Source organism: Belonocnema kinseyi, chromosome 8 (genome assembly GCF_010883055.1).
Source record: "Belonocnema kinseyi isolate 2016_QV_RU_SX_M_011 chromosome 8, B_treatae_v1, whole genome shotgun sequence".
Taxonomy (NCBI): Eukaryota; Metazoa; Arthropoda; class Insecta; order Hymenoptera; family Cynipidae; genus Belonocnema; species Belonocnema kinseyi.
The window spans coordinates 20,863,907-20,883,521 of record NC_046664.1 but is presented as its reverse complement, the minus strand read 5'-3'; the positions used below and the strand labels follow the sequence as shown (position 1 = coordinate 20,883,521).

The window sequence follows — 19,615 nt, the reverse complement described above, 5'->3', positions numbered from 1 at the left end:
ATTATTGCGAACGCTTTTTGTATTTTATTCAATACTGTGGAAATTAAAAAAACATGCGTTACCTAGAAATATTTTATTTAAAATTGGTGCTATTTTTAATTCAAAAAATAAGCATCTAAATTTTAAATGTTAAAATTAATGTTTGAAACTAATATCTTATTGTTGTATTTGTGATCGATAAAATATATTTATAAAAATTTCTAATTGTTATAATTCGGGAATTTTCCAATTCGGATATTTTATAAATCGTCAATTTTCTGTAGGGAATTTTATTATTCGGGAATTTTCCAATTCGGTAATATTATAAACTGTCGTAAATTTTATTATTAGGGAATATTCCAATTCGGGAATTTTATAATTCTGAAATTTTATTATTCGGTAATTTTCCAATTCGGTATTTTTATTTTTCGGCAATTTTATTATTGGCGAATTTTATTTCTCGGAAATTTTCCAATTCGGTAATTTTATTATTCGTGTATTTTATTATTTGGGAATTTTCCAAATTGGTATTTTTATTTTTTATTAATTTTATTATTCGCGAATTTGATTATTCGGGAATTTTCTAATTCGGGAATTTTATTTTTCGGGATTTTTCGGTCGTCTCAAAATTAATTCTCCTCAATGAAAATTTAACTACTCCATTTTTGGTTAAAATTTGATCTTTTTTAGTTTAAAAAATCCAAGTATTTAGTAGCAAATTTTAAAAAACAATAAAATATAAACAAACTAAAATTAATCATATCAAATTTAAGTTAAGATTAGATCCCTTGTCCTACCTATTTAGTTGAAAATTTATATAATTTGTTGAACACTTGATTTTATTATGATAAAAAATTAATCTTCTTGGCTGAAAATTCAACTAGGTGGTGGAAAATTGGTAAAATTTATTTCAAAAATGTCTTTTCTGGTAGAAAATGAATATACTTGGTTGAAAATTCATTTATTTCGTTAAAAATTTATGTATTTTATTAAAAAATCATTTTTTCGGGCAAAAAATAGTCTTGGTTGACAATTTAACTATTTTTGATTAAAAATGTATCGATTTTGTTGAAAATTCGTCTTTTATGGTAGGAAATTAATCTTATGGGTTGAAAATCTAATTATTTGGTTGAAAATGTTTGTATTTTGTCAAAAAATGTTCTTTTTGGTCACAAATTTAAGTATTTTGTTTATAATTCCTTATTTAGGGAAGAGAATTTATTAATTAAATTAAGAGAATTTGATTCAAAATTTGTCTTTTCTCGTAACAAATTAATATTCTTGATTGAAAATTCAACTATTTGGTTACAAATTTATCTGTTTCATTAAAAATTAATTTATCCTGGTAGAAAATATTCTTTCTTAAAAATGTATAAATTTGGTTCAAAATTTAAGTATTTTGTTGATAATTCATCTTTATGATCGAAATTTATTCTTCTTAGTTAAAAATTTATGAATTTTATTAAACATTTGATGTTTTTTCTTTTGTAGAAAATTAACTTTCTTCATTAAAAATTCAACTATTTTGTTACCAATTTATATATTTTATTAAAAATGCATTTAATCTCGTAGAAAATATTCTTGGTTAAAAATGTATAAATTCGATTATAAATTAGTCATTCTGGTAGAAAATTAATTTTCTATTTCAACAATTGCACTTTTTGGCTAAAATTTTAAATATTTTGTTGATAATTCATCTTTACGATAAAAAATTAATCTTCTTGGTTAAAAATTTATGAGTTTTATAAAAAAAAGTTTCTGGTGGAAAATTAATATTCTTCATTGAAAATTCTACTATTTGCTTACAAATTTATAGGTTTTATTAAAAATTAATTTTTCCTTTATAAAATCTCCTTGGTTAAACATTCAACGAATTGCTTAAAATTTTATAAAATTGATTAAAAAGTAGCCTTCCCGGTAAAAAATTGATTTTATTCGTGAAAAATTATACTTTTTGATTAAAAATTTAAGTATTTTGTTAAATTTTTTTCTGGTGGAAAATTAATCTTCCTGGTTGAAAATTAAACGATTTTGTTACAAATGTATGAAATTTGTTAAAAATTTGCCTTTCTAGTGGAAAATTAATTTTCTTTGTTACAAATTATACTTTTGGTTAAAAATTTAAGTCTTTAGTTGAAAATAAATTTTTATGATCAAATTTTATCTTCTTGGCTTAAAAATTCAACATTTTTTATATCTTTTTTTTACATTAACTGAAAAATTCTTCTTGGTTTAAAATTCGTTTCTTTTGTTCAAGAATGCATCTGTTTTAGTTTAAAATTCATATTTTGTTGTTCATAAATTAACTATTTGGTTCAAAATTCTTTTCAACTGAAAATTTAAATATTACATTTTCAGTCGTATTTTTTTTTATTTTGTATTTGAAAATTCATCTATTTGGTTAAAATTTTATTTTACTCATTGAAAATTCATCTGCACAAATTTATCTTCACCCAAATCAACAATTTATTTAAAATTTGTTGAAATCTTTTAAAATTTAAGGCTATTTTTTAGTCTTTACAAAGCTTCTGAAACTTTGAAATATTTTTGGAAATAATTTAAAGTTTTCCTCGAATTTTTTTAAATCCTGAAAAAATGTGAAAAACTGTCTCAAATTCTTCCAGATACTTTTTTGAGATATTTTGAAAACTTCAAATCTTAAAATTAATTTTTTAAAATAAAGCAAAAACTTTCCCATAAATTTCCTATTTATTTTTCAGGTTTATTTGTTTTTAATTGTATGTAATTATAATTCTCCTAATATTCTTGAGAAAATTCAAAACGATTTTAAGACATTTCAGACACGTCAAATCAAAATTTCAACAAAAAAGTTCATCTTCAACCAAATAATGAAATTTTCAACTAAAAAATATGAATTCTCAAAGAAAAATGTAATAATTAATATTTCAATCAAAAATAATTTTTTTTAAAATAAAAAACTGTTGATTTCATCCAAAAACAGACCAATTATCTTCAAAACAGTTCAATATTTTAATTTAATAATATTATCATTTAACAAAAGTTTATTTTTATACAAAAAAAAGAATGAATTTTCTATAAAAAAATGAGACAAATTTTCTTCAAACAGTTTAGTTTTTTAACCTAAGAATATTAATTTTTAACAAGCAAGGTAATTTTCAACAAAAAAAACATGAATTTTCTATCTAAAAGAAATTTTTTTTCCAAGAAAGAAGAATTTCCAACTAAAATAAATCTTTAACGAAAGAAAAAACAAGTTTTTAATAAATTAGGATAAGTTTGAACCAATTAGTTAAATTTTTTATTGGAAAAGATGAATTCTCAAAATTAAATAATATCTGATATTTCAGTTAAAAAATATTTTTATTTTAAATAAAAAATAGTTTAATTTACACAAAAAACACAAACTTTCTTCAAAAAATTTTAATTGTTTAATGCAATAATATTAATTTTTAACAAAATATTTAATTTTCAAAAAAAAATCATGAATTTTCAATGAAAAAAATGAAGATCAAAATTAAATCTAATAGTTCATATTTCAATTAAAAATATTGTTATTTTAAATAAAAAATAGTTTAACTCATCTAAAAAAGACCAATTTAATTTAAAACAATTTAACTTTTTAACCCAATAATGTTAATTTTTAACAAAAAAATTAATATTTAACAAAAAACTATGAATATTCTATCCAAAAAGAAAAAAATTTCTACCAAAAAGGAAGAGTTTTTAACTCATCCAAAAAAGACAAACTTTCTTTAAAAAAGTTAAATTTTTTAACCCTATCATATTTGTTGAATTTTCAATGAAAAAAATGAACTCTCGTAATTAAATCAAATAATTAATATTTCTATTCAACAATATTTTTATTTTGAATAAAAACCAGTTAAATTCATTAAAAAATTTTTGTTCTTAAAAAAAAAGTTATTTTCTTTAACCCAATCATATTAATTTTTAAATAAACGATTTAATTTTCAGCAAAAAAAAAAATGTTATCCAAAAGAAATTTTTTATTCAAAAAGAAAAATTTTGCAACCAAAAAATAGTAGATAAAATTAAAAAATAATTTTTAATACAAAATAAAAATGTCAAAAAACAATCTATTTTTTTAAGATTTTTTTTATGTTACAGAATTTCGAAAAATTTCTAGTAAAATTTAAGGCATTTAAAAAGATATTTAGGATTTCTTGATATTTGGAAAATTTTTTAAAATATTTTACAAATTTTAGAGTCTTTTTAAGTTTTAAAATATTTACAACCCTTTAAAATTTTTTAAATGTTCGTAATATCTTTTAAATTGACTCAACATCTTCAAAATTCCACTTTTTAAAAGTTTTTATATATCTTTTAAGATTCATTTTTTTTTTTTGAGAATGTAAGAAATCTTTTTAAATACTCTTTTAAAACAAATTTTGTGAAATAAAAATCTTAAAAAAAAATTATTATCTTAAACCCTTTTAAAACAATTGTTAAAAAATCTTTAAAAATCAACATTTTGTATAATATTTGTTAAAATCTTTTCAAAATTTTTTAAAATCTTTTTAAAACTTAAAAAATTGTTTTGAAATAATTCAAAGTTTTCCTAGAATTTTTCAAAATCCTGAAAAACAAAACAAAAATTGTCTTGCAATCTTCAGAATTCTCTAGGAATTTATTTTTATATATTTATATCATCGAAAATGTCTCCTTTTGCCTATAATTTTTAGAAGATTCAGAAATATATTTTATAATAAACATGTCAAAAAACAATGTATTTTTGTTCAGGTTTTTTTGCAATTTTCCTATATTTCTAAAATTTTTGTATATGATTTTGAAAAATTGTAGGAAAAATTGAAGTCAGTTTAAAAGATATTTAGGATTTCTTGATGCTTAGAAAAATTTTTTAAATATTTTACAAATTTTCGAAACTCGTTCAGTTTCAAAATCTTTTCAATCACATAAAATTTTTTAAAAGTTCTTAATATCTTTTAAATTTTGACTTAAAATTTTTCAAAATTTCAGTTTCTTTTTTTGAGAATTTTAGAAATCTTTTGTAATGTTTTGAATTCTTTTTAAATATTCTTTCAAGCTAAATTTTGTAAAATAGAAATCTTTCAAAAAAATGTATTATCTTAAAATATTTTAAAATCCTTTAAAAAATATTTTAAAAAATGGGTTTCAAAATCTTAAAAAAATCAAATTTTGTTAAAAATTTGTAGAGATCTGTTCAAAGTACTTTTTAATTTGTTTAACATTCTAAAACTTAAAAAAAAAAAATTTGAAATAATTCGAAGTTTCCCTCTAATTTTTCAAAATCCCAGAAAAATAAAAAAACGTCTTAAAATCTGCGGAATTCTTGACAATTTTTTATATGATTGAAAATTTCTCTTTTTGCCGATAATGCTTAAAACATTCAGAAATATATTTTATAATCCTAAAAAATTACCTATGAATAGAATTCTTTTATCATTTTTAAAGCATTTTGTCAAAAACTTAAGAACCGAATTCTTGCCTCGATTATTGAAGAATGATTAATTTTTTCAATCTGGCGGTTATTAAATTTTTTAAATAAAAAGGAAACAAATAAAAAAAAGTTTAAAAAAAATTGAAAAATCTAAAAAATCACTTACTTTTTCAACCTCCGCTTCTTTTCCTCAGTTTTCAAAATATTGACAAACGATTCCACATTTTTCGGTGACTCCGCTTCCACTATTATATTATAAGCTTGACTCAAACTATCAGCCTTGATTTTCGAAGAAGAAATCTCAGAAATTTTCTGAGAAGGTTGCTGCCTAAATTGAGATTGACAACTTCCGGCACCCGAAAAAAAAGTCTCCTCCGAATCCTTCGAAGGCGATTGGCAACGAACTGGAATCTTTTCCTTCAAAATCACCGGCTTCTCTTTCAAATTATTGAAAAACACATCCGGTGTATCCACATCTTCTATAAAATCGCTCTGAGTCTCTTCCGATTCCGTAACTTCTTCAATAAAAGTACTTTCATCGTCTTCAAACACTTTGGGACTCTTCTTGAAAACACAAAAATCCTTTGCACTCGATTTAGAATTATGTACACTCTCGAGTTCCTCGATTTTGTCTTCAACTATTTCCTCGACTTTTTCCTCATAAAAAGTTTCCTCGTCTTCATCCCGGATTACTTCCCTCTCATGGAATTTCGACGTTTCCACACTCACTGATTGTAAACTATTGTCTAATTTCACGGAACCAGTTTTTCCCGCCGAAAGTCTCTTCTTCCGGAATTTTCTCGATCCAACTTTATCAACAAGAACCGGCGATTTGTTGAACAAAGGCATATTTTCTTGACTTCCACTTTGCGCGGTTGGACTCGATTGACACGAATTGACGGATGCATTTTTCCTTTTCGGATGATCCAGAAGTTCAGAAAATCCCTTTTCACTTGGAGTTTCCTTGAAAGAAAACCTTCTACGTCGTTTCCTGAGATTCCCGACAATCGGCGACCCGGGCGTCCGCTTCGTAAACGACGACCCCAAAACCGGAGAGGAGGGATAAACAAAATTATCCGCCTCGAAAAAACCCTCGTTCTTACTCAGCCACTCGTTCACGAATGACTGATTATCCCGTTTTTCAGCGAGACAATTGCCTGCATTTTTCTCGGCGATCTCTTGATCGATTTTGAGGTTAGATTCTAACCTCTGTCCGAAATTTAATTTTTTCACGTACTTCGGTTTCGAGAGTTCTGACTCGTGAAGGGATGACTTTTTCTTCACACTTGACATTTATGCGGCGTAGAATGCAATTTTTCTGACATGCCTCGTAAATGTTTTGACGTTTTTCACACACTAGTGGAGGAAAGTTCCTGGTGTTTGTGTACACAGTCGGTGATTGACGATGTCGGGGGAGCATCGGGCGATTTCGCACTTCCTGAGTTTATTAACGTGAGAAAGTCATATTTACTCGGAAATTGAAATAGAAGAATGAGTTCTTTCGAGGTGATGATTTTTTGATGTTATAGTTTCCAGTTCGCGTGGAAAATTATTCGAGTGAGAACTTGTTGAGCACTAGGAAAATGATTTTTTGCACGATACATCGAAAATCGGGAAAAGTGGGCATACCTTTTCTTTTGAACAATTGAGAGAAGATTTTTTTCTCGCTATTTGGTGACTGGTTTCTGTTGATTTTTAAACTTATTGGGTATTGTTATTTTTAGAAATCGAACGATTGTGTATAAACACTGGGCACGTGCAGTCACGCGTGCAATACTGCGCGCGCAGTCCCACCATCTTTGCGTTGCCATGGCGACAGTATGAAAGGCAGGGAAATGGTGTCAATATTTATTTTTTAAATTATTGTCCATTTATTATGATCAGAATGATTAGATGGAAAATTTTTTTGTAATTTTTAATTTTATATTTAATATTTGAAATAACTAGGGGATGACTATTCACTTGCTATAATAAAATTAGCTTTTTTCTTTAATTCTTTCGAACGTTGAAAATCAAAGAAAATAGCTAAATTTTGTAGTAAACACAAATGTTGAAAATGTTAGATTTACATAATTTTACATGAAAATTTAAAAATAAACATTTCAATCCATATCAATAATTTTAAAAAATCTTTTAAAATTGAATAAAATTAAAACTTCATATGTTAAAAGTTGAAGAAACTTGACATTTTTAATTGTTTTCAATTTTCAATATTTGACTATCCAATTTATAAAAATTCAATTTTCTGCAATTTTCAGTAGTTGAAAATTGAAGCTTCATCAGTTGAAAATTGAAGAGTGTTGAAATTTTGATTTTTTTTTTAATTTCCAGCACTTGAATTTCCTACGGTTAAAAATTGATTTATCAATTTTCTTTAATTTTAAATTGCTGTGAATCAACAAAAAAGTTAAAGTTTTACAAATAGAAAAAAATTTTTAATTATATTTTCAACAGTTGAACATTAAATAAAATTGACAATTCGACTGTTAAAAATTGAAAAAAAGGATTTTTGACACTAGTTTTTTATACAAAATTCAATATTGAACAGTTGGAAATTCTAATGTTAAAAATTGAAAAAAATCAAATGTTTAAAATTGAGAAAAATTAAATATTCAATTTTCAAGATTTGGAAATTCTACAAACGATTTTTTTTACATTCTGCCCCCTCTCCCTCATCCGTAAGCAGTCGCGTAAATTAAAATTTTAACAGTTGAATGGTAGATTTTCTTCAATTTTGAAACGTCTATTTTTAATTTTCATTAATTTTCAAAAGTTGAATTTTAACTACTAGAAATAAAATGTTCAATTTTCATTAATTTTCAACAGTTGAACAAGTACAGAAAATATTATAATCTATTAAATGTTAAATTTTATTCGAGAAATTATTAAATACGAATTTCGATTGATAAAAAATTGTAAATTAAATTTTCAACAGTAGAATAGTCAACTGCCGAAAATAGAAAAAGTTAAAATTTTAACTGTTTAAAATTCAGTAAAAAAATTTCTTCAATTTGTTAAAGTTCAAAATTCATGAAAAAGCGAATTTTGCAATAGTAAAAAGAAATTTTAAAAATGTTATATTTAGAAGAGAATTTAATAAATAAACATTTTAATCAATAAAAAATTATTTGAAAAATAGGGTAATTATAAGGTTTAAAAAAATCCCAACGCTAATCATCTATTTGTAATAAGCTCAAATTTTAATTTAAAATTTAAGAAATTTAGAGAAGATTAAAATAAAATTCCTTGAATTTCTAACAGTTTTAAACTATTGGCAATTAATTTGTATCAATTGCATTTTTAATAACTGAATTTTAAATATTTGAAAATTCAAGTTTTAATTTCCTTTCATTTTTACCAATACAAAATTGAACAAAATAACAAAATATAAGCCTTAAAAATTGAAGAAAATTATCAATTCGACGGATGAAAATGGAAGAAAATTGATAAGCAAAGTGCTAAAAATTTAAGAAAATTTACAATAAAGACTGTTGAAAATTGAATTATCAACATTTGAAAGTTGGTGAAAATAGAGATGTTGAAAATTCGATTTTTAATTTTCTTTAATAATTTACTATAATTTTAACTTTATATTTCATCGATTTACAATATAATTATAAAAAAATTAGAAGCTATAATTTAAAAAAAAATAATAATGTTTGGAATGCCCAACAAATTTAGAATTTGAAAACTCATTCCTTCAGAATTGATCAGTTTTTAAAGAACTAATTAAAAAAACTATAAACCACAAATTGAGTTTTTAAAAATAAATTTTGCACGTACTTTTTTATACTAGAAACTCAAAGAAGACTTATAACTGATTCTACCCAATCAAAGTTTAATCTCTTTTTTATTCTGCATTCTGAAGTTTATAAGTTAATCACAATTTTAATCAAAGTTAAAGCCCACATAAAATAAAGTTCTGAATTTAAATTAAGCTTATTATATTTCAAAGTAAGTTCCGTAGACCGACTGATGCCATTTTGAATTATAAAACTTTTTTTATTTGCATTTAGTCAATTTTCTTGAATTAGCAATTCTTAAATAATTGTCAATTTTCGTCAATTTTCAATTGTTGAAAATTGAATTTTCAATTTTCAACGTCTGAAAATAGTGGAAAATGGAATTTTCAATAGTTGAATTGTCATTTTCCTTCAATTTCAACTGCTGAAAATTGAAAATTTTAATTTTAATCTTTTTTAAATTTTCAATATATAAAATTTTTATTTAAAAAAATTTTCAACACTTGAAAATTTAACAGTTAAAAATTTGACAATACACTTTTGAAAATTGAATCTCTTAAAAATTAAATTTTCAATACTTAAATTTAAAATTGGTCAAACACCAATTTTTAATTGTATGCTATTAACATCAATTGAATTTCCAACTGTTGAAAATTCAATTTTCAATTTTCGTTATGGATTGAAGTATTTATTTAATAAATTTTTATTTTAAATTATCTATAATAATTTTAATCCTTGTTTTTAATACAGAATTTAACTTTTTATTGAATTTTGCGCTATTGAAATATGGACAAAATAAAAAATTTAATTTTGAACAGTTGGAAATTCAAATATTGAGAATGGACCAATATTAAAAATTGAACTTTCAACTTTTATCAACTTTCAAAAGATGAATTTTCTTTAAGTTTATTCTGTTGTCAATTGACTAAAATTTAGAATTAAGTTTTCAGCAATTTAATTTAGATTTTTTTCAATTTCTAAAATTTGCAAATAGTAGGAAATTAAAAATTTAATTTTTAATGGTTTAGTTTTCAAATTTTCTTCAATATTTAAAGTTCAAAAATTAATTTTCAATAGCTGAAGTATTATTATTTTTCTTAACTTTCCAAATGATGAAATTGCAATTTTTAATTTTCTGCTATTAAAAAAAATTGAATGTCCAGCTGTTGAAAATAAAATTTTTAATTTTTGTTATGCTTTGTAGTGTTTATTTATTAAATTTGTACGCAAATTTATGTAAATACAAAATTTTAACTCTTGTTATTAATACAAAATATAACTTTTTATTGAATTTTTAAGTATTGGAAATTGAATAGAATTAAAACTTGAATTTTGAACAGTTAGAAATTCAAATATTGAGAATGGACCAAAATTAAAAATTCATTTTTCAACTGGATTGTCTTTCAAAAGATGATTTTTTAATTTTCTTTAATTCTCATATGTTGAAAACTGAGTAAAATTTAATATTGACTTTTTAACTGTTTAATTTTAAAAAGTTGAATTGTCATTTTTTTTCAATATTTAACTGTTAAAAATTGACAATAGTTGAATGGTAAATTTTTAATTTTCAACTGTGGAAAATTCTAAATTTAAATTTTCACCTTTCTTCTGTTTTAAAAGCTAAAGTTCCAATTTTTTAAACTTTTCAAAACTTGAAAATTTAGCTATTAAAAATTGACAATTCTAATGTTCACCAATTAAAAATTGAAGAATATTGACAATTCAGCTTTTGAAAATACAATTTTCAATAGTTGATAATTCAAGATGAGCGAAATGTTATATTAAAGCAAGCCTTTAAAGTTTTATTTTTACATAAAAATTAAATAAAAAACATTTAAATCCGTTTAAAAAATTAATTATTAAATAAAATTAAATTTTTCATTTTCAACAGTTTGCAATAAAAGGAAATTCAAATTTTGAACCTTGAAGAAAAACTTTGTTTAGTTTAAACATTTAAATTTTCAATAGTTACAATTTTTAGACATAAGCGAAATTTTATGTTGAAACTAGGATTAAAGTTTTTGTACTCACATCATTTTACATTAAAATTTTAAAAAATGAATCTTTCATTCAATTCATCAATTTAATTGAAAAAAATTAATTTTGAACAAAATGGTCGAACTTTCAAATAAAAATGATAAAAATGCAACCAAAAACATTTGAATTTTTAAGCCGAAGGGATCAATCTTTTAAAATGAAGTTGAATTTTCAACCAAAATAAATTTTTTACCCAAAGACGAATTTTTTAACCATTTCTATTCCATGAAAAAGAATTTTAATTTTTAAAAATGAATATTCCATCGCCATAAATTTGCACATAAGTTTTAAAATTAAAGGTCAAAGCATTGACAAGTAAAATTTGGTGATTGTGAATTCTCTTTTGTTAAAGCTTTTTCGGCATTAACGAATGCATTCTCATTACGTATCTCGCACTTAGCACTCTTGTATTAGTATTAAAAGAGACGTATGTTCATTTTCTTGTTTTTTTTTGTAATTAAAAAATAGTGCGCATTCAGAAAAACAATTTTTATTATACATTTTATTTCAACTTGTGTCGTTTTTTCATAAATTTAATTTGATTATTTTCGATATTATTTTTTACGATTTGAAACAAAAATACGCATCCTACCGTAAAGTGGTTCTGAGAAAATTTGTGAATATAATTTAGGTTTATTATTTTTTTTACAGTTAAAACAAAAACTACGCGTTGCATAAAAAAAATTAGCAAAAAATTTAAAGATCTTTTTGGTCGTACAACTTTTTTTATTAATTTTTTTGTCCATTTAAAAAAATTAATTATGAACCAAAAAGCGACTAATTACAACTAAACAGAAAAATTGTCGAACTTAACAAAATTTAATTAAAATTTTTAACAAAAGAAAATGAATTTTTAATTAGTTAAGTTCAAACACAAAAGATGAATTATTCACGAAACAATTCAATCCTCAACCAAAAACGACAAATTTTTAACAAACAAGATTAATTTTCTAACTAACCAAATACTTCAATTTTCAACTAAAAAAAATCAATAAAAAAAATAGAACCATTACATTTTTAGTTTAAAATTCAATCTTCAAGTCAGAGGAACGAACTCTTAAACAAAAAGACAAGTTTCAAATAATTTTGTATTAAAGAAGAGAAATTTTGAATAAAATACATGAGTTTTCAAGTAAAAAAGATAAATTTACAATAAAAAATGAAATCGTTAAATTTCCAATTAAATAAAAAATATAGTTCAGATTTCCACAAAAATTTTGTTGTTGAAATCTGAACTATTTTGGGGAAAATTTATCTCTTTTTTCAAATAAGAAAGACAAATTTAAAAAAAAAATGAAGTAATTAAATTTTAGGCAGAAATATAATTTTCAATCAGAAAAAATACAAATTTTCAACAAGATATTTTATTTTTCATCTAAACCATTTTTAATTGTATAATTAAGAATCTTCACCTAGAAAAATGAATTTCTAATAAAATGGCTAACTGTGGTTCAAGCAGTTGCATTTTGAACTAATAAAGATAAAATTTTGAATAAAAATGGAACAGATCGATTTTCAGTTAAGTAATAATTTTCAACAAAAAAATCTAGTTTTCAATAATATAGTTAAGTTTTTAAACAAATAGAAAATTTTTTCCCCGTATGAGATGAGTTTCAACTTAAAATATAATACTAGACTTTGAACCAAAAAAACATAGTTCGATTTATTTTAAAATTTTTTGAAAAGAGTGTGATTATTTAATTAATCAATTAATTTATTATTACGTATTAATTTATTTAATTTATATTTTTCGCAAATACATTTATTATTTCACATAAAAACCTTCTATTGAAAATGTTGACAATAGTTAGATAATTGAGGAACGATCTTTGCAATAAAAAAAGATAATATTGATGGGCATTTATTAAAAAGAAGCAAAAAATTTTCTAGTGTTGGAAAAATTTGCATTGAGCCTATCTTTATTCAATCTATGTTTCTGCGGAAAAAGCTCGTTCAGGAAATGTTATATAAAAATTTATTAAAGACAGCACGTAATTTATTTGCGTCGAACACAATTAAAAATAAATTAGAGAAAAATATGCTTCTTTCATTTAAATTAAGTTTGAAATTGATCTTTTCTTTGAATAAGTCGCTCTCTGCTCTTTGATTTTCTGATATAAATAATGTATTACAAAAATATACAGGTGATAGGCAGCCTTATTTCAAACGTCAAAAACATGCGGCTGTAGATATTCTAGATTTATGATTTTACACAGTATATTGGACATATTGATTTATAAGAGTAGAACGCTTTTATGAGAATATTGGATTCTTTTATAAACGAACAAGACAACATTTTAGATATAAATTGAAAAATTTTATATTTATTAATTTTAAACAAAAAGAAAGACTTTTTGACCATGAAATATGATTTTTGAACAAAATAGAGTCAAATCTGGATTTCGTGTCGATTTTGGGTCTGATGGTGACCATAAATCTAGAGTCTTGGAACTCTTTTGTCTCTGCTATTTCTCTCTCGGCGTTGTCACGCCTGAGTCAACATAGCTCATTGTCGCAGCTCCCCTCACCTGTTCCTGTGGTGCAGTGTCAATTCCCGGTAACACTAAATCCAAATTCGACTGTAGTTGAATTTTCAACAAAATATAATGACCGTGTTCACTCACGTGTGACAAAGAAAAGAGAGCAAATCGGATGAAAGACGAAATAGTCAAAAGATTTAGGTTCACCACCAGTCCAAAAACAGGCAAAAGTCGCGAGGTCAATGTAATTTAATTTTTTAATAAAATACTTAAATTCTCTACCTGAAGATATAAATATTCAAGAAAAAAATCCAGGTTTCACATTTCAACCAAAATAGATGAAATTTCGTTCAAAAAATTAATTTTAAATCCGTTATATAAAAATTTAATTTTCAACCAGAAAATATGATTTTCCACAACAACAAGAATGATTTTTTATAAAAATAGTTAAATTTTTAACCAAAAAGATAAATCTTCATTTAAAAAAATAAATAAACAAATTATCAACAAAGTAGTTTAACTTTTACATACGTAGTTGAATTTTCAATTGAAAAAAATCAGTTTTCAAGAAAAATGTTAAACTTTTAGACAAAGATATTAATTTTCAACTTAAAAATAAGTATCTTTTACAAAAATTGATTTCTTAAGAATGTGATTCAAACAACATAATTGAATCCTCAAACATAGAAGATTAATTTTTAACCAAGCAGTTGCATTTTTATTCAAGAAAGATAACATTTCTACTAAAAAAGACGAATTTTTAAATCTAAAATGCGCATTTTTAAGAACGGAAATTTTAATTTTAATTTTTAAAAATTTGGTTTGACTTTTCCACATCGAAATATGAATTTTAATCGAAAATACATTTTCTACAAAGATACTTACATTTTCAAACCAAGGAGACGAATTTTCATCAATACTGTGGATTTTTCTACCAAAAAGTAAAGTTTTCATAAAAAATAGTTCCACTTTAAACAATATAGTTAAATTTAGACCAAAAATACAAATTTAAAAAAAGGAGTTAATTTTTACCCGAATAGCTTTATTTTATAGCACGTTGTTGAATCTTCCACCAAATTAGACCAAAAAGAATCAATTTTTTAATAAAGAAGATTAATTTCGAATCAAAAATATGAATTTTCAAAAAAATACATAAATTTTCTACTGAATAGTTGAATTTTCAAATTATAAACGTTAAATTTCTGACCAAAAATGGAATAGGGAAATTCTCAGATAAAAATTTAATTAAAAAAATACGGGTTTTCAACAAACAAGTTAAATTTTAAACCATAAAAGTGCATTTTGAAAAATGCGAATTTTTATCAACCTATAGTTCAAACTTTAACGAAGTTAAAAAGTTACATTTTTAAACAAAACAATGCATTTTCCAGCAATAATAAGATTAATTTTCTAAAAAAAAAGAACGAAGTTCTAACAATTTTGTCGCATTTTAAAGCCAAAGAGACAAATTATCTACATAAAAAAAATTTGTTAACCCCCCCCCCCAAAAAAAATTAAGCTTCTTCCAAAAATTTCAATTTCCAAGAAAATAGTTTAAGTTTTAACCACATAGTTACATTTAATCCAACGATATGAATTTTGAACAATAAATTACATTTCCAACCGAACGGTTCGAATTTCCTACCAAATTGTGGAACACTAAACTGATCACTAAATTTATTGATACACAAACAGTTGCATTTTTAATAAAAAAAAAAGTTGGAATTTATAATGAAGAAGATTAGATTTCGAGATAAAAATAAAATTTTTGAGAAAATACATAAATTTTCAACTATAAAAGATAGTTACATTTTTAATAAAAGAGATAAGTTTTCAAATAAAATGATGAATCATGAAAAATAAATTCTCAACAAAAGTTCAACTCAGAAGATTAATTTTCCAAAACTGGAATAGCTAAATTGTCAATCATGGAAGCGAATCTTTAAAAAATATGAACTATTTTAACAAACTTGTTCAACTTTCAGCAAATTAATTTAATTTTTAACTAAAAAGATAGATTTTTAACGAAATAGTTACACTTTATACCATAAAGATTAGTTTTTAGATCAAAAATAGTATTGTTGTACCAAAAATACGAATTTTCAATAAAATAAATTGATTAAAAAAAAAGTTCAATTTTAAAGCCAAAAGGACAAAGTATCTACAGATCGGCTTAATTTTTCAACCTGAAAATACGATTTTTTGACTAAAAAATGAGGTTTTCCCAAAAAAGTTAAATTTAAAAGTTAAATTAAAAAAATTAAATTGTTGCATTTTTCTACTAAAATCACGATTTTTAACAAAAATAAGTGAATTTTCAACTAGAAAAGATCAATTTTCAATAAAAAATGTAAATTTACCACCAAAAATGGAGTAATGACCTTTTTAATTATAAAAATCAATTATCAAATAAAAAAAACTAATTGATAAATTTTCAACAAAAGAGTTTTACCCAAAAGAAAATTTATATATTGTTTTTATCTTTTTGTTACCTCAGACTCACCAAAATTATTCTTGATTTAAGCAAAATTTGTTCAAATTTAGGACCTCATTATATTAATAATCTCAGAATATAAATTACATAAGTGAGTCTTAAATCCAAACAAATTTTACTGAATTTAATACAGCAATTTGAAATATTCTTTTTTCTGTTTTTTGCCATAAATTCAGGAAACTTTTTCTTGATTTTAGTAAAATTTGTTTAAATTTCAGACCCCGTCATATAAATTTTGGGTTTCAATCTTAAATTCAGACAAATTTTACTAAATTTAATCTAGCAACTTATATGTTTTTCTGTTTTCTTTTTGCTATTAATTTAGGATACTTTTTTGGGGTTTAAACAGTTCAAATTTACATTCTGATTCAATTAATTAAAAAAATTAGTCTTAAATTTAAACAAATTTTACCAAATTTAATACAGCAGTTTAAAATTTTTTTGTATCTTTCCATTTTGTCTCAAATTTAGTCAAATTTTACTGAATTTAATCGACGAATTAAAAAAAGGGAACAAAAAGAATATTTAAAAAGCCTCGATTAAATTTAGTAAATTGTTCTGAATGTGAGACTCAATTCTTAAATTGTTATAATGAAGTCTTATATTTGAACGAATTTTGCTTAAATTCAGAAAATTTTTGCTGAATTTAGGGAAAAATAAAAAAGAAATAAGAATATTCATAATTGCTAGATTAAATTAAGTAAAATTTAAATGAATTTAAGACTGACAATTTTTGTTGAATTTAAGACAAAATGTAAAGAAATTTTTAGAAATAATATTTAAAATTTATTTATTATATTCAGTAAAATTTGTTTGAATTTAAGACTCATTTCTCAAATTGATTAAAGTGCGATTTAAATGAGGTGTTGAATTGGAACCAATTTTCCTCAAATCAAGAAAAGTTTGTTGAATTTAAGGGGCAAACAATTTTAATTCCTGGATTAAATTCGGTAAAAGTTCTCTGAATTTAAGAATGAAACCTGAAATTGAAATAATGAGGTATTAAATTTAAACCAATTTTGCTTAAATCCTGAAAAGTTTTGCTGAATTTAAGACAAAATGAAAATAAATTCAGTCAAATTTGATTTTTTTGTTTTCAGTCAAATTTAAGACTCCCTTCTTAAATTGATATAATTATGTTTTAAATCTGAACTGCTTAAGCCGAGAAAAAGCATCCTAAACTAAAAGCAAAAAGTAGAACAAAAACTATTAAAAATGGCAGGATTAAATTCAGTAATGCTTATCTGGATTTAGAACTCAGTTCTAAAATTTAGTAAATAAATTTAGTAATTTAATAGGGGAAAAAAAGAAAATGTTAAATTCCGGGATTAAATTCAGTAAAATTTGTCTAAATTTAAGATTGAACCTGAAATTGAGATAATGAAGTCTGAGATTTGAACGAATTTTACATAAATCCATAATAATATAGCAATTATAAATATTATTTTTGTTATTTTTTTCCCTATTAATTCAGGATAATGTTTCTGTATTTAAGCAAAATTTGATCAAATTTAAGGTATCAAATTAAGGTCAAATTTGCAAATTTTACTGACTTTTATTTAGCAATTATAAATTTTGCTTTTTTCCATTTTGCCTTATATTCAGCAAAACTTTTCTGGGTTTAAACAAAACTGTTTTAAATTTAATGCCTCAGTATCTCAATTTCAGGTTCCAGTCTTAAATTCAGACAAATTGTACTGAATTTAATCCAGGAAATTTACATTTGCTTAATTTTTTTTCTTTAAATTCAGCAACCTTTTTTGATTTGATAACCATTTTGATAAACATTACTGAATTTAATCCCGCAATTTTAAATATAATTTTTTTACTGTTGTTGCCTATTAATTTAGGATACTGTTTTTGGATTTGTGCAACTCAACAAACAAACAAATTTGACTGAATTTAATTTAGCAATTATAAATATTATTGCTTTTTCCATTTTGTCTTAAATTGAGTAAAAATTTTTGGGGTTTAAGCAAAATTGCTTTAAATTTAGTACTTCATGATCTCAACTTTAGGTTTCAGTCTTGAATTCAGACAAATTTTACTGAATTTAATGTAGCAATTATGAATATTCTTTTTTCTTTTGCCTTAAATTCAGAAAATCTTTTGTGAATTTAAGCAAAAATTGGTTTAAATTCATGACCTCATTATCTCAATTTCAGATTTCAGATCTTAATTCGAAAAAATTTTACTGAATTTAATCAAGGAATTTCAAATGTCCCCCCCCCCCCCTCCTTATTTCAGGAACCTTTTTTTGATATGAATTCAGACAAACATTAGTGTATTTAATCCTGCAATTAACATTTTTTTCTGATTTTTTTGTATTAATTTAGAATGCTTTTTCTGGGTTTAAGCAGTTTAAATTTAAAACCTCATTATATTAATTTGAGAAGAAATTCTTGAATTCAAACAAACTTTACTGAATTTAATACAGTTATTTTAAATTTTTTTTCTGTTTTGGCCATAAATTCAGGAAACTTTTTTTTTATTTTAGTAATATTGGTTGAATTTTAATACATCATTATCTTAACTTCAGGTTTCAGTCTTAAATTCAGACAAATTTTACAGAATTTAATCCAGCAACTTAAATTTTTTCTGTTTTCTTTTTGCCTTGAATTTAGGATACTTTTTTTACTAAATTGACAAATTTTTAATTGTAACTTTTGAAATTATAATAGAACTTTGAATTTTCATCTTTAAAATTGAAGAGTTTTTAATGTTGAAAAATTGCACTGAAGAATTATGCAAGTTTTATGTTTTACAATTTTAAATTTGGTAATTTTGATGACTCACATTCAAAAATCTTTTAATTCGGAAGATTTAAATTTTACTTTTAATATTCAAATTCATCCAAATTTGTTATAGTTTTTAAATTGAACAGTTTTTCATTGTAACTTTCAAACATTATAGAACTTTGAATTTTCATCTTTAAAATTGAAGAGTTTTTAATTTTGACAAATCAAATTGAAAATTTTGCAAGACTTAAATTTTCCAATTTAAAATTTAGTAATTTTGATGTTTCAAATTAATTTTTTTTTATTTAAAAGACTGAGAATTCAAAATTTGACTTTTGATCTTGAAAAGCATACAAATTTAGGAATTTCTATTAGAAATTTTCTTTAATCGAATAGTTTAAAATTTAGAATTTTAAAATTTACAAACATTTTAATTTTTATTATTATTTTAATATTATTGCAGTTTTATTATTATTGCAAACCCCCTTTCCAGAGGAAATAATTTCGTTTCTCCTGAGTAGGTTTAAATAAAAGCTTGCTTCTTTTTTCAAGTTTCTTTATGGAATCAAATTCTGATATCCTTAGAGTTTATTTATATATATTTTTAATTGAATATTTTTTAATTGTAACTTTTAACAATTATAATTGAACTTTGAATTTTCTTCTTCAAAATATAAGAATTTTGAATTTCGACGAATTACAATGAAAAATTATGCAATTTTTAA

At 23.1% G+C, this 19,615-nt stretch overlaps 2 protein-coding genes across 2 annotated transcripts in view; one reads left to right on the top strand and one right to left on the bottom strand.

The window, feature by feature from the left end:
• LOC117178404 overlaps nucleotides 1–7,137 on the bottom strand; it is a 44,907-nt gene extending 37,770 nt beyond the window's left edge. The window contains exon 1 of the mRNA XM_033369831.1: nucleotides 5,565–7,137. Coding sequence (XP_033225722.1) covers nucleotides 5,565–6,691 — 1,127 coding nt within the window. The 5' untranslated portion in view covers nucleotides 6,692–7,137. The remainder of the gene's footprint in view (nucleotides 1–5,564) is intronic.
• The window catches only part of LOC117178032 (organic cation transporter 1-like), a 168,205-nt gene that overhangs the window by 23,342 nt on the left and 125,248 nt on the right, over nucleotides 1–19,615 (top strand). The window lies entirely within an intron of this gene.